General features: G+C 39.1%; 1 protein-coding gene across 2 annotated transcripts; it reads left to right on the forward strand.

Moving 5' to 3' along the window:
- Positions 1-212: 212 nt before the first annotated feature.
- Positions 213-13,651, forward strand: LOC143877870 (uncharacterized). Of its 2 annotated transcripts, none has more exons than XM_077380164.1 (8): positions 213-1,006; positions 1,686-2,054; positions 2,148-2,407; positions 6,072-6,213; positions 6,475-6,846; positions 6,998-7,129; positions 10,956-11,084; positions 11,179-13,651. In XM_077380164.1, exons 1-8 carry the CDS (start codon positions 875-877, stop codon positions 13,375-13,377), a joined length of 3,735 nt encoding a protein of 1,244 aa, XP_077236279.1. In that variant the 5' UTR covers positions 213-874; the 3' UTR covers positions 13,378-13,651. The 2 variants fall into 2 exon arrangements, with proteins under 2 accessions (XP_077236279.1, XP_077236280.1); XM_077380165.1 differs by having other exon boundaries at positions 6,096-6,213.
- Positions 13,652-15,259: the final 1,608 nt, after the last annotated feature.

A 15,259-nucleotide genomic window follows, 5' to 3' on the forward strand; every position in this document is an offset into this window, starting at 1 on the left:
TCGCTACGTTGTGAACTTGTGAAACATCGTGAACGTGAAAAGCAACATCTTCTCCTAACTCCTAAGTCCCTCCAACTGATATCACCGTATCGTACTAACGTGCACAGCAGAGGCGCCAATTAGCGATTAACCTGCGCACCCCAAAGCACCATGTATAAATTTGCGGCGTGAATAGCGAAAGACTACACACATGTCCGTCCCCAGCCGCGCTATCCCTGCTCGCGCACGTTAGATTTCCCCACACTCAATGGCCCCCTTCCTTTCTCTTCATTCTGAGTAACAGTAAGTTTGTAACAACAAAAAAACAGAGAGAAAAAAAAAAAAAAAAAAACTTATTACTCCTCGTTTCTTTTCCATTATTTCACCCTAGCTTTCTCCCATTTTCTTTTCCTATTCATTTTTTCGAGCGCAGTTAAAAAGGCCTCTTCCAGCTTTTAACCGTGTGCACTGCCCTCTCAAAAGCCCCACGATAGGGGTCTTCGCTATTGGGGCTGAAAAAACAGCAGAAAATCAGATCTCTCTCTCTCTCTCTCTCTCTCTCTCTCTCTCAATACAAAAAAGCCTCGTCTTCGTCTCATTCGATACCCTAAAACCATATCGAATTCTCATTTCATCCGATCATCCAGACCTCCGATCTAGAAGAATCGTTTGATTCCAATCTGAAAATCAATCCAATCGACCTCCGATCGATCCATTTTTATCCAGTCTTTGGATCCTCAAACCTTGAACAGATATCGGCTTATTGAATCGCGGTTTTGATATCGGATTGATTTTCGGTTTGATCCGTTTTTTATCCACATCGGACGTTGAAATCCTCATTACAGAGATTAACCGAATATGGAAGCTCAAAGAACGGATCTCTAAGAGCTTAAAGATGCCCGGTCTCGCTCATAAAAATGCTCAATCCGGTAATGCTGATTCGCAGCTATCAGCCGTTCGATCGGTTCCGGCAAACGGAATATGGTCCAAACAACGTGGTGACATCACCTTCGATCAGCTTCAAAAGGTCCTTTAATTTGATTCGTAGATGTATTGATTATGTAGCAATCAATAGTTCTAACTTTGTTGATTTATCCCTAAATTAAGATGGAATTGGAGAATTTGTAATGATGTTTGAATTATAAAGCACGATCTTAGAGTTTTAGGTTTGTTTGATTGTTTGATGATTGATTTGATGCGTGTTCTTCCTAGATTTAAATCCATCGGATCTTGTTTTTACATTATTCCTAGATTTACCGTGGATTTTTTTTTTCTTTGATTGATTTACATCTGGATTTACACGGGTTCCAATTTCCAAATATATTATTATGTTGTGTATTTCGGTAATGGATAATTCACAAACAGTTCTCATTCATTTTTACAAACAGGTTTTTTTTTTTGTTTTTTGAAGAAATGGTAATTGTAAGGAACATCATGTTAATGCTTTATAAATGTTTCCTGTGCTTTTATCTGACTTATGCATGCTTGTAATCTACAATTAAAAAAAAATGTCGATTAATTTCTGATCGTTATTTGGATTTATTTATTCTCTTGCTGATCTGTGGAAATGGTCGGTATACCAATGCACAAATTTATCAGCTGCTGGTTTTTTCCTTGTTAGCTCATGGAAAAGAATAATGCTGCAGTGAATTTTCCATTATTGACATTTTCTTTTATTTTTTTCCTTCTCTATATTTGTGAACCAGTTCTGGAGTGAATTACCACCTCATGCCCGGCAAGAGCTCCTGAAGATTGATAAGCAGACACTTTTTGAGCAAGCTCGTAAAAACCTTTACTGTTCTAGGTGCAATGGGTTGCTGCTTGAAGGTTTTTCACAGATTATTATGTATGGGAAGTCTTTACAGCAAGAAGGTGCAGGTGGGCACCTCCCTAGCAAGGCAGGGGCCTTGAAAAACCAGATTGATAATGGATCAAATATAATGTTATCCAGCTGTCAAGATGATGCCCAAGACCCATGTGTTCATCCTTGGGGAGGTTTGGCTGCGACTCGAGATGGGATACTGACACTCTTGGACTGCTTTCTCGATGGGCAGTCACTCAAGGCACTCCAAAATGTACGTTAATGACCAGATGCCTGAATTAAGTCACTGGTTCATCTCGTTTTGGCTTCTTCGTTCTAATTGAAGTCGTAACATCTGTTCATCCAGGTATTTGACAGTGCACGTGCGAGGGAACGTGAACGTGAGTTGCTTTACCCTGATGCATGTGGTGGGGGAGGCCGGGGTTGGATAAGCCAAGGAATGGCTAATTATGGCAGAGGGCATGGAACCAGAGAAACATGTGCTTTGCATACAGCCAGGCTTTCGTGTGATACACTGGTAGATTTCTGGTCAGCTCTGGGTGATGAGACTCGGCATTCTCTCCTACGTATGAAAGAGGAGGATTTTATTGAGAGGCTCATGTATAGGTGAGTGCTTTTTTTTTTTTGTTAATTAGTTCTTTACGTGCTTAGCATTTTGTTTTTCAAGTGAACTGTTATAAAAGAGGGTACATGGTCTTGTTTGGGCACTAAGGAAACCATATTGATGGGGACCATGCCTTCCACGATGGCATGGAGAGGATGTGGGCCCACCCTAAAGTGCTAAGGAGCAAGCTTGGGCGCAAAGAGAAGCAACCATGAGATTTTCTATTTCCATGCCTGCCAATTGAAACAGATTTATTTCGATTTTCCTTCATATCAATTAAGGACTTATTTATTTATATTTTCATGCATGGCCAAATAAGGCACATGCCCATTCCATGCATAGCTAATTAAGGTCATTTAGTATTGAGTTTACTTTATATGTAGGTTGACGTTAATATGGCAATATCAATTTTAGATATTTTCTTTTTTACTTGCATGGGATTCCTTTTCTAGAACCCTCCTAATTTTTAAAAAGGGGTGGATGAGACAGGTATTAGCACTTTTGGCTTTGATTATCAATTATTGAATTGAAAGAGAAGACATCCATTCTTGGAGTTTTCTTCGTTTCTCTCAATTTTGCTCTCGTAGGACTGATTTTCTATTCTTGTGATTTATTTTCGCACTTCCACCTCATGCAATTACATCACATATGATTATTGCAGCCGGGAATGGTTTAGATATCTAGATATTGTGATGCCTTGTTTTTCAGTCAAAGTCATCATAAGGTATGGCATAGGCAAATTTGACCTTGAGGTTATCAGGTGGCAATCTTAGTTTAGAAAATGACATGATTTAGGTGCTTAGCAATTATGTATAGGTGAGTTTTTTTTTTTCTGTCAATTAGTTCTTTAGGTGCTTAGCATTTTGTTTTTCAAGTGAACTGTCGGTATTAAATAGGGTATCCTAACGTGCTCATTCTGATATATGTATGGTGTTGGGATCGTGGTCTCAAGTAGCATTCTCGCTGTGGTGGCGACTTTGGTTTAGCTGTGTGGTCTCACCATTAGTGCTACCGAAATGCCACCTCCTTGACTAATATAGGGCCATTCCCTCCATTTTTTATGTAGAAGTGCCATTCTCAGGGCCATTGCCTTGATATCCCCCCCCCCCTCTATTAGCAACGTCAGCCGGTCATGTTTGGGCACTAAGGAAACCATATTGATGGGGCCCATGCTATCCACGATGGCATGGAGAGGATGTGAGCCCACCCCAAAGCACTAAGGAGCAAGCTTGGCGCAAAGAGAGGCAATCATGAGACTTTCTATTTCCATGTCTGCTAATTGAGACAGATTTATTTCCATTTTCCTGCATATCAATTAGGACATTTATTTCTATTTTCATGCATGGCTAAAGAAGGCACATTCCATTCTATGCATAGCTAATTAAGGTCATTTAGTATTGAGTTTACTTTTTATGTAGGTTGCTGTTAATATGGCAATAATATAGTTACCCGGGTGTGAACGAATTCGTAAAGCGAAACGTGAAACGGAAACGGAAAACGCATGAAAAAATTATAGGTGAAATGAGAAACGAGAAAAACGATCGAAAATTGTATGAGAAATGTCTTAGGAAACGCATTAGAAGCGTTTCAAAAACGATAGGAAAAACGCACATGAAACACAAGGAAAACATGAAATATGTGGTTTTGTAGATTTAAATTTTGTTAATTTCAAATTTCTATTTGATTTTTTCTTATTTTTATTTTTATTACAATGCATGCTATTGTTTTCTTTATAAATATCTATTCCACAATTTTTGATGTGTTTTTTCCAAAATGATTTTCGTAAGTTCTACACATGTTTCCTACACATTTCACACACGTTTTCTAGAGTTTTGCATACGTTCATCACGTGTTTCACACATGATTTACATAAGTTTCTCATATGTTTCCCATGCGTTTCGGAACATTTCTCCAAATTTTTTATCATGTTTCGGAAACGTTTTTGAAATGTGGGAAACACGTTTTAGGGGAAACGAGTTTCCCACCCGCGAGAAACGCGTTTTAGTGGAAACGGGTTTCCCACCCGCCCAAGGAGTTTTCGGAAACTTCGCAGTATCAATTTTAGATATTTTCTTTTTACTTGCATGAGATTCCTTTTCTAGAATAAAGGGGTGGATGAGACATGTAATGTCACTTTTGGCCTTGATTATCAATTAATGAATTGAAAGATAAGAGACCATTCTTGGAGTTTTCTTCGTTTCTCTCTATTTTGCTCTCATAGGACTACAATTTTCTATTCTTGTGATTTATTTTCGCACTTCCGCCGTACGCGATTACATCGCTTATGATTATTGCAGCCAAGAATGGTTTAGATATCTAGAAATTGTGATGCATAGTTAGTCAAAGTCATCATAAGGTATGGCATAGGCAAATTTGACCTTGAGGGATTATCTGGTGGCAATCTTAGTTTAGAAAATGACAAGATTTAGCAAATTTTCGTATGGATAATTTTAAACCTAAGATTTTCATAACCATACACTTATCTGAAAGTAAGCCTCTACAAATTCATACTGGTGTGGTATGCAAAAGTTTATTTGGATGTGTGTCGAATGGCAATTTATACAGAAAACTCCTTGTTTTGGGTTAGCTTGATAGAAAAAGAAAGATCGTCTAAAACCTTGTTGCTAAAATTATTTCCAAACATGTGCCATGTTTCCTTCTTATTTGATTTAGGGAGTGGGAGTCCATTTTCTATTGAGTTTATTCCTCGGTTGAAAGCAGTTATGGAGAGCAGTCAACATTGTTTTTTGGAGTTTGGAAGCATGGAGGAAAGGATATTGGTGTGCATGCAACAAGTTGGTCTATCAAGAGTCACGACTCACGAGTAACTAAAGTGAACCCTCCTCTTGAGATGGCTATAGAGAATGGGTTGGAGCAAGGTTTTAAATTTTGACCGAAATCCAAAATTTCGGGTTTCGGTCGTTGCCGAAATCGAAATTGGGTAAACCCGAAATGTTACTTTATTTCGACCAAAATTTTGAAATTTCGATCAAAATTTTGTTTTCCTGAAATTTCGGTAATTTCGCCCGAAATTTAAGGAGGGATAAAATATTCCTTTTTCTTATTTCGTCTAATTTCGAACGAAATTTCGGCAAAAATTACGGTTTCAGTGAGTACCGAAACACATTCCGAAACCGAAATTTAAAACCTTGGCTTGGAGAAGGATGAATTTTTGCTTGAGAAAGTCACTTTAACCTAGTGAGTGCCTTTTTTGCATGCCTGGATGTTCTTTGGGGGCTCCCTGTTATGGAGGACTAATTTGAGAGAGCTGGTAATCTTTTGTTTGGCTCATTGATATACAGTTGTGGATGGTGCTGGGATTTGATTTTAATGATCTCTTTTGTCAGACCAACCGTAGGGTTGTGGTAGCAGTTAAATTCGTCAAGTGCAGGGATGGAAGTAGTTGTGGAGAGTTCCTTGACATCCATGTGGTTTTAGACAATTTTTACTAGCTCTAGTTTTTGGAAGTAGTTGTGGAGAGCTCCATGAAAAGCTAGCTTACCTTGTAGTTATTACAGAACAGTTAGTACTTCATCTCGGCATGGTTGATACACCCTGTCTGTAATATCTTTGACTCCCATGTCTAGACCAGCTGATGTTCTTATTTGTCTTATGTTAGATTGTTTTAACGGTCTTCAAATTAAGAATTTAATGTTCATGTCACAGGTTTGACAGCAAGAGGTTTTGCAGAGATTGCCGAAGGAATGTTATCCGCGAGTTCAAGGAGCTGAAGGAACTGAAGCGCATGCGGAGGGAACCTCGCTGCACCAATTGGTTTTGTGTTGCAGATACGGCCTTCCAATATGAGGTGCATATTTGCTTTCATTTGAGAATTTCCGTTCTGGTTATTGAGGTTCCTTGGAGTTTCTTCATCATGCCATGCATCTTCTAGGCTTTTCTTAGATACCTAACTATTATTTTGCAGTTAGAAACACAAATGTTTCAATTTTAATCTAGCGACCTTGTTTTTTGCTAGTAAGCCTGTGACAGGAATGATAAAAACAAAGATAGGGTGGAGATTTTCCCATAATGTTTACCTCAAAATTATTATTTCTTTATTTTGTTTCAGGTATCCAAGGATACGGTCCAAGCTGATTGGCACCAATGCTTCACCGATGCAGTCGGAGCATATCATCACTTTGAATGGGCTGTTGGAACCGGAGAAGGAAAATCTGACTTTTTGGAGTTTGAAGACGTTGGTATGAATGGGAATGCTCAAGTGAAAGGTCTTGATCTTAGTGGTTTGACCTCGTGCTTTATTACATTGAGGGCTTGGAAGCTAGATGGTCGTTGCACTGAACTTTCTGTAAAAGCCCATGCACTGAAGGAGCAACCATGTGTCCATCGTAGGCTCATAGTGGGGGATGGGTTTGTCACAATAACAAAAGGGGAAAGTATCAGAAGATTTTTTGAGCATGCAGAAGAAGCTGAGGAGGAAGAGGTAATTTCAGCAGTATGAAATTCACTATTATTTTCATGAAAGTAGAGTTAGTTTTGTTAATTAATTAATTTCCTTAAAAATGGTATGAAGGCTTATCTAGTTTTGAAAATTGGCTTTCGTTTTGTAATATTCTGGTGATGCATAAATTCAGGATGATGATTCCATGGACAAGGATGGAAATGAACCCGATGGAGATGGTTCTCGTCCCCAAAAACATGCAAAGAGTCCTGAACTCGCTCGAGAATTTCTTCTAGATGCTGCAACTGTTATCTTCAAAGAGCAGGTAAGCTATATTTGGCAGTCATTAGATTCTGTTTCTTGTCCATCGTGGAAAATAATATCATTATTGAACTCCTTGTATTCTGCTAATTATTAGCAAGAAGATCCTAGATGATCTGACTAAGAATCAACATGGATCTGATTGTCAGCACTCCATATCACCGAACGAGACTCCTGAGCATTACAATGCCAGTCACTAATTGATTTCTGTTAGTGGCCGACATTTTTGGGGTTTTTTGGGGTGATCCAAAGCATTCATTGGAAAGGCCCTTCCATGGATAGGGTGCGTACCAAAAATCAGCCCTATAGGATCATCCTAACCCAATCAAAGGTGGAGGGGGAAATGGATAGACACTGTTTTTTACCATTTTTCCCTCCACAAATGGCAGGGTTAGGATGATCCTAAAGGGCTCATTTTTGGTACACACCCTATCCATGGAAGGGCCTTCGAAATGAATGCTTTGGATCAACCCAAAAATGTGGGGCCACATGAGTTTTTGAAGTAGCTGCTCAGATAAGCTATCTGAGCAGCTGTGCAGGAACACTTTTCTCATTTATATATATATATATATATATATATATGTCTGTGTGTGTGTGTGTGTGTGTGTGTGTGGATTTTCTCATATATATCGACTTTATCTCAATTCATGATAGTTCCAAGCAATTGCAAATCTGGGATGAATGGGAAATCACCCTTTATACTAAAGGTCTTAGATACAAGGTCATTATAGGGTAATCTTGAACTAATTAAAATCCATGGAATATCATGTTTTTAGGCTATGATATTGAATCTGTATAATTCAAGTCTGCATCTTATCACACTACAGCCTTCTTTAACTGTAGTGACAGATTTCACTTGCCAAAATTTGTCGAGGTATGTCTACCTAATTGAGAGGGATGGGAAAATTTTTATGTTCAATTACTATGGTTCTTATCGAGTGATTTCGTAGTGGGTTGCAACAAGAATTAGGAGAGTGGTGAGAGGTGGGGTCAAAATAAGTCAGCAAGAACGGCACTTAATGATTAAGGATTGCGTAAGTAGATGATCTTGTTTACTTGACAAAGGTTTAGTCTATAGCTTTAGATCTCTATGGGAGTTGACAGATCAGATGACATGATGCCACCCTTTATCTGATACCAATTGGATGCAAACCTAGGGTTCGACGGTTATTCTTCTGGGAACTTTGTTGCACAAAATAAGTTCTAGATCATTAAAGTACGCATAATTAAAGAAATAAATAGATAGTAATGCTCATCAATAGAAGTCAACTCATCCAAGGAAATTCTACACAATTACTTCTAGCTAGAAAGAAACCGGCAAGGATAACAAAAAAAATCAGATCATTAACCAGATATGTCCACTAATAATTCTATTAAATAAATACGTAACTATGGCTAAATGGAATCTAATAGGGTGAGGAGGAACGATGGGTGTTATGTTCAGGATATTGGATTAAGGGTGACAAGTTTAGGGCTGGTTATGGAAGTTAAGGGTATGAACCTATGATTTGTGGGCGCGGACATGAGTGTCGCATGTCGACACTGGCACGGAGTGTCGGACACTGCAAACCCCCATAATTTAGAAACGGGGACACGGCTAATATAGAAAGTATATATATTCATAATTTGTCGATACAGATTTGTGTGTCAAGTTTCGATATGGATATGAGTTGTCTGACATGGCAACATCTAAAATCTAGAAATTTTGACACGTACATTTTTTTTGAATGGTAATTTTGATACGTACATACTACATACACATAAAATTATTGGTTATTACACAAATATGTGTCCACACGCCCAAATTAGCTCTAACACTCATATCAATATATTTAAAAGTCCAACGGAATGTCGACATGTGTGGATACGCGTGTCGTGTCGGACACGGCAAGAGACATGTGTCAGCAATAAATTCATGGTGACGGGCTAATAGGAAATTAAAAGGTGAGTCCGTACATGGGATGGTGTACCGGGCCTCGGCGTTGTCCTGCTGCAGGTAGTCTTACCGCCATCGCTCTCTCTCTCTCTCTCTATATATATATATATATATATATATATATATATATATATATATATGCTAAGCATGTTTTTTTATGTTTGTCATTCGTATTTTCCAAGAAAAGTTTTTTTTTTAGAAAAAGTTTTTCTGTGATTAATTACCGCTACTAAACGGTTTCCCCTTACTAATTATTTTTTTGCCGTTTTAAATTTTTCACCAATAAATTACAACTACTAAATCAGTTTCCCACTACTTAATTCGGTTTTGCATTACTGTTTCTTATTAGATGATTTATCTTGCCATTCATTCCAGGAATTATAGGATTTATTGTCCATAAGGCCGAACGAAATCAGATTTATTACAGATTTTTTCTCGCATATTTATTGCATATTTTTTCTCGCATATAATCTCTACCCATTCACAGAATTTGAAAAGATTTCCTTTGGTACTTCCATATTTACTTTGTTTCCTCTCCTTTCGCCTACAAGATTTTTGTTAACTGGTGTACCATAATAAGCCCTCAAATCTATTAATTTCAATCCCGTCTATACCCATTCACATTCCTCATCTATTTTGCACTCTTTCGAGCATTGGTGTGGTAAATAACTTCCCAAAACGGATTATCACGAACAGAATTTAAAAGATTTCCTTTTATACTGCCACATTTATATCATTTCCTCTCCTTTCGGCTACAACATTTATGTTTACTGGCGCGCCACAAATAGTCCTCAAATTCAATCCTTTCTTTCATTTTCACATGTCTTCTTCCATTTTTATTTATTCCCTTTTCCATTCTCATCTCTTCTCCCTCTTCCATTCAGGACAAAAAGCCAGTCCTCCACTACAAGCCGCCCTAGATTTTTTCCCGGCCGTGACCTACACCTCTCCAACAACTAGCAGCTAACTCGAGTTGACACTCTTCCGGACGGCATCTCAAACAGTAGAAAAGCCCCTCACAACTGCGAACCATCCACGGAAGACTATAATTTAAACCTAGTTTTCATCTATGAGTCACCACTTTTTGTCTGAATCCTTGCCTTCCAGCATTTCTGTCTCTATCAGGTGGATAAGAAAATATCAGAAAAAATCGCTTCAATTATGTTGGAATTGGGCACTATTGTTTCTTGATTTTTCATTCACGAGGTGGCTGCTCTGACATGCAACAGCCCATCCGCGAAATGCCTTCTGCTATGGACGCTAGCGAATCCTTATATATATATATATATATATATATATATATATATATATATATAGAGAGAGAGAGAGAGAGAGAGAGAGAGAGAGAGAGAGAGAGAGAGAGAGAGAGAGAGAGAGAGATTTTATTAATGACCATAACCGAACAGGGACAAGACGTCCCACTCATGCAATAACCGTTGCCTCATTCTAATAGATGTCTACATAGGCTCTCCCTCCTATGTATCCCTTGCCTTTAATCTAGCTTTCTTTTCTGTGCGGACCTAAGCACACTGTATAATGCTTAGAGTAAGGGCCTCAAATAATGCAGAGAAAGAAGTGTATTGTTATTTCCCCCAAGGCTGAGAAATCGCAGCTAGGTGGCGTTTTCATTCTGTACTTTTTCCGCTCCCTCCTTCGCAAGACGATCCACAGTGTTATTCGCCAAACTTCTCATTTGAGAAAAAATTGAATTTAAAATCCGGCATAAGCCTTGAATCTCTGTGGTTATATTGGCTAGATTCCACGGTCCAGTCGCCTTTTTACTTGTCCAATCCAAAACATTTGTAGAGTCCCCTTCAATGATTAGTACCTACATGTCATATATACCCTTGTTTAAAATTGTATAGCATCTAATTATTTTACATTCCATTTTCAGGTAGAAAAGGCTTTCAGAGAAGGAACGGCCCGACAAAATGCACATAGCATATTTGTTTGCCTTGCCCTAAAATTGCTGGAAGAGCGTGTTCATGTTGCATGCAAAGAAATCATAACGTTAGAAAAGCAGGTAATTCCAAGGTTAAAGATTTTAACGAAGAAGAATTCGAAACTATTATCTCGTTCCTGATGGCTATCCATCACTATGCAATTTTCATGTGCAGATTAAGCTTCTTGAAGAAGAAGAAAGAGAAAAACGTGATGAAGAAGAGCGTAAAGAGAGGAGGAGAATGAAGGAAAGAGAAAAGAAACTCAGAAGAAAAGAGAGGCTAAAAGGAAAAGAAAGGGAGAGAGAGAAAAAATGTATCGAATCGAATCAAGTCCCAGATGCTTCACAGGTGTCCGCAAATGAATCATCCTTGAGTGCCCATGAGGAGCCGCATAACACTTCCAATTCAGGTGATTCAATTAGTGAAATGGGAGATATTATGTTATCCATCCCTCTTTCCTCTAACTTTTTCAATGAGCAAACTTCAAATGGGTGCATCAATTCCGAAAAACAAGACTTAAAGAATGATAGTCTACATCACTCATGTAATATTGATGGAGAACTGAGTGTAAGAGATGGGAATGGTTCTTTTATGATTGAGGAGTCAAAATCTTCTCGACGTAAATTGAGATTCAAGAAGGAATCTCTACTAGAACCTTCTTACAGGCGGTTTGATAGAAGTAACAATGCAACTTCTTTCAGATGCATCACTGGGCTGCATAGGCAGCCAAGGAACAATGCAACAAAGTCCAATGCCAGAAATTGTGGTCCTAATTTCGATGAGAAGTTTCACTGTTCCAACAATAGAATACGTGAGAGATATGACTTCCATAGTGGTTACAGATCAAGGGATGGGCAACATGTTTCTTTGATCAGATCTGGTAGGGATTTGAAAACTTCAAATAAATTGGAATCTGCAGTAAATATGTCCAGGTCATTCTATCGCAGTAGCAAGTTCAGCCATGGATCTTACACACCAGATAACTGTGTAATTCCTAAAGGCAAGTTTGTCACAGTTAATAACCCTCCAAGTAGAGATGTTTTCCATGGCAAGAAAGTATGGGAACCAATGGAGTCGCGGAAAAAGTGCCCCAGAAGCAACTCAGACCCTGATATTACCTTGAGATCTTCCGCTTTCAAGATTGATGCATGTGAGGAAGGGATATGTGATGGAAATTTGGGCAAAGCTGATACTTTGAATAATTATGAAGTTCACGAGCATGGCATGGAGAAATCAAACAACCGTAGTCCATCTGATGAAGTTGGATTATCTCATGTTATTTCTACCTTTCCCGGGGATAAATCTTCTGACCCCTTAATAAGCACTTCTAGTTCAGATAACTGCTCATCATGTCTTAGTGAGGGAGACAGTAGTACCGGCTCCAAGGGAGCTCAAAATGCTGAATCCTTGTCAACATCTGATTCAGAGGACGCAAGCCAACAATCAGAAGGTAGAGATATTGCAACGTGTGGTGAAAATTCATTTCATAGCTGTCTAGATGTTGATGTAGTAGATCGAAAGTATGAGAAAAATGGGCAAGAGTCTTTTACTAGGGCTACCGCTGGGTTTCCACCTAGTAGTTGCATGGGGGTTAACTTACCAAATGAGCAACCGGGAAAAAGTGCCCATAACTCTGATATCGGAAAAAATGCACTTGATATGGGTTCTCAACAGAACCACTCGCTGCCAATTCATAACCAAAGCATACATTTACCAGTTTTTCCAACGCCTTCAACTATGGGTTATTATCATCAAAGCGCTTCTTGGGAAGCAACTCCTACTAATGGGTTGGTGTCGTTTGCTCAACCCAATCCTTACCTGTTCACTAGCCCACTTGGGTATGGTCTACCAGCAAACCAGTCATCGCACTTGTGCATGCAGTATGGTGCCATGCAACCTTTAACAACTCCAGTACTTAATGTTGCCCGGGTCCCATCGTACCAGATGGCTAACAAAGCTAATGTTTTGAACCCAAAAGACCAAACCATGAGTTCTAAATCAGGAGGAGGGCAAGAGGCAACCCGTGTACCTGTTAGAGGAGTAAGTGAACATTCTCTAGAAAGGTCCCCTCCCAATCAACAGCTAGCACAGAAAGAAGGATCACCCGGACAAGATGGAAACATTGGGGCCCCGGCTAAATACCATAATGACAGTCCAAACTTTTCACTGTTTCATTTTGGGGGGCCCGTAGCAGTGGCCGCAGGATACAATTTGAATCCGGCATCATTGAAAGATGAAGTAATTGGAGATTTTTCTTCAAAACCACCATTAGCTCCTGTTCGGATTGACCTCGCTTGTAGTAAAAAAGAGACGACTGTCGAAGAATACAGCTTGTTTGCAGCAAGCAGTGGAGGTAGATTTTCTTTCTTCTGACATAATATTAACGAGGTGCAAAACGCGTTGGAGAGTTCAGTCCCATTACCTGCTTATGAAATCTTGAGTGCCTGTAATTCGGTAGACAATTATCTTCTCTGAGAATTTTAATCCAGCTTATACTTTTTCTTGGTTGATTTTCATTTCAATTGTTGTTTATCTTCTTTTTTTTTTGTTGTAGAGGAAAAGAAAAATTGCGAGAGTAGTATAATGTTTGAAGGTTTTTCTGTATGAGGTAAGTATTTCATTATTAATGAAGTATTTTATGTTGATACACCTACGGGCATACATTTTGTGACTCAGAAATCAATTTTTTTTACAAAGCTTTGTGTGGGTGGAAGAATCTAGATTTCCACAAACCCAACCTTTCCACAGGGGCAAAAGGACATACTGTAGATATGAAGGTTCTTTGATTAGACGAAATCTTAAGTGTTGTCCCATTTCCTTTCATGAGTTCTTCACTCTTATGATTCAATTGGATCTGCCTTTGATTGGCATATAAGTCTCATACCAATCACATAAGTACCTCTTCCTTTGATACTGGGCCCCCAGCACTCCTTGCTGAAATCATACATGTTGTCCCATTTCCTTTCAAGAGTTCTTCACTCTTATGATTCAATTGGATCTGCCTTTGATTGGCATCTAAGTCTCATACCAGTCATATAAGTCCCTCTTCCTTTGATACTGTGCCCCCCAGCACTCCTTGCTGTCTCTGAGATGCAACGGTCTTCTCACACCCACTGCATGTGCATGCTTGTTGTAACCAGTCGGACTGGTTGCCTGAAATGGTTTAGCCTAAGTTATCACCAATCCAACAATTGGGCCCGTAGTTTCAATACTCCCGCATCATTGGCGACTCGTCTGGGTCGACTCTTCTTAAGTAAACAACCAACTACTCCAAAAGCTTAAGCTGTTGGAGAAGGTGTTATTAATTTTTTTATTTTTATTTTTACCTGTACTCCCCCTCACATGTGGCCCCTCCTTTTAGATTTTGCCTACACGTGTTGCCCCTCTTTTGGGTTTGGCCATGTGGATTTTTACCATCAAGGAGGTTTGTATTGAGGACCTTTCCTACCATGTGAAACAACCAGCTACGCAAAAAGTTTAATCGATACCATGTGAAACAACCAACTACGCAAAAGTTTAATTGTGAATTCACGTACGATGGCAAAGTAACTACAACTTGAAAAGAATCGGGTGAGAGTAAATTAATGGGATGTGTTTCATCTTGAGAGGAAGATGTTTGATGAATTGCTAGTAAATTAATGGGGGGTGTTTCATCTTGAGGGGAAGATGTTTGATGAATTGTAAAGGATGAGATAGCCTTTATCAGCTTGTTGCTTGCTCTAGAGCACAAGGAAAAAATGAAGAGCCGTATACAACAAGTGTGGGGAATCTTCTTATGAAGATGACACCGCCCTATTAGTCATTCCACCTATTTTTATTGTTACATCAAATAATGTGCAAAAACTATACATGAGCCAACAGTTCACATTCAACTGAAAAGAAAACGCATTGTTGGATATTAGAATTCCATGATTGGCGTGGGTTTTTGGTCATAGGTGATCCTTAGCAAGGCGAGTTATCTACAGGGATGCTCCAGTTTCTTTGATCGATGATGGGGACCAAAGGAACCACCACATACATCAGTCCCGTCTCCTCCTAAGGCCAAACAAAGGGACCACCACATCAGTCATGGTTTACACCCTGCAAGAGTAGCGGGTGTGTTGTATTGGTTGATCCTAGCGGGGATGTTTGGTCTTAGGAGGAGGTGGAACTGATGTTGTGGTCCCTTTGATTGGGAATGCTTGTGGTTCCCGTAGTTTGTTTGCACTTTGCTGGTTAAGGTGGGGACCCACTCTACATTATATTAAAAATAGGC

The sequence above is a fragment of the Tasmannia lanceolata genome, unplaced genomic scaffold, assembly GCF_043159265.1.
Source record: "Tasmannia lanceolata isolate RefF3 unplaced genomic scaffold, GAP_Taslan_0.1 ptg000005l, whole genome shotgun sequence".
Classification (NCBI taxonomy): Eukaryota; Viridiplantae; Streptophyta; class Magnoliopsida; order Canellales; family Winteraceae; genus Tasmannia; species Tasmannia lanceolata.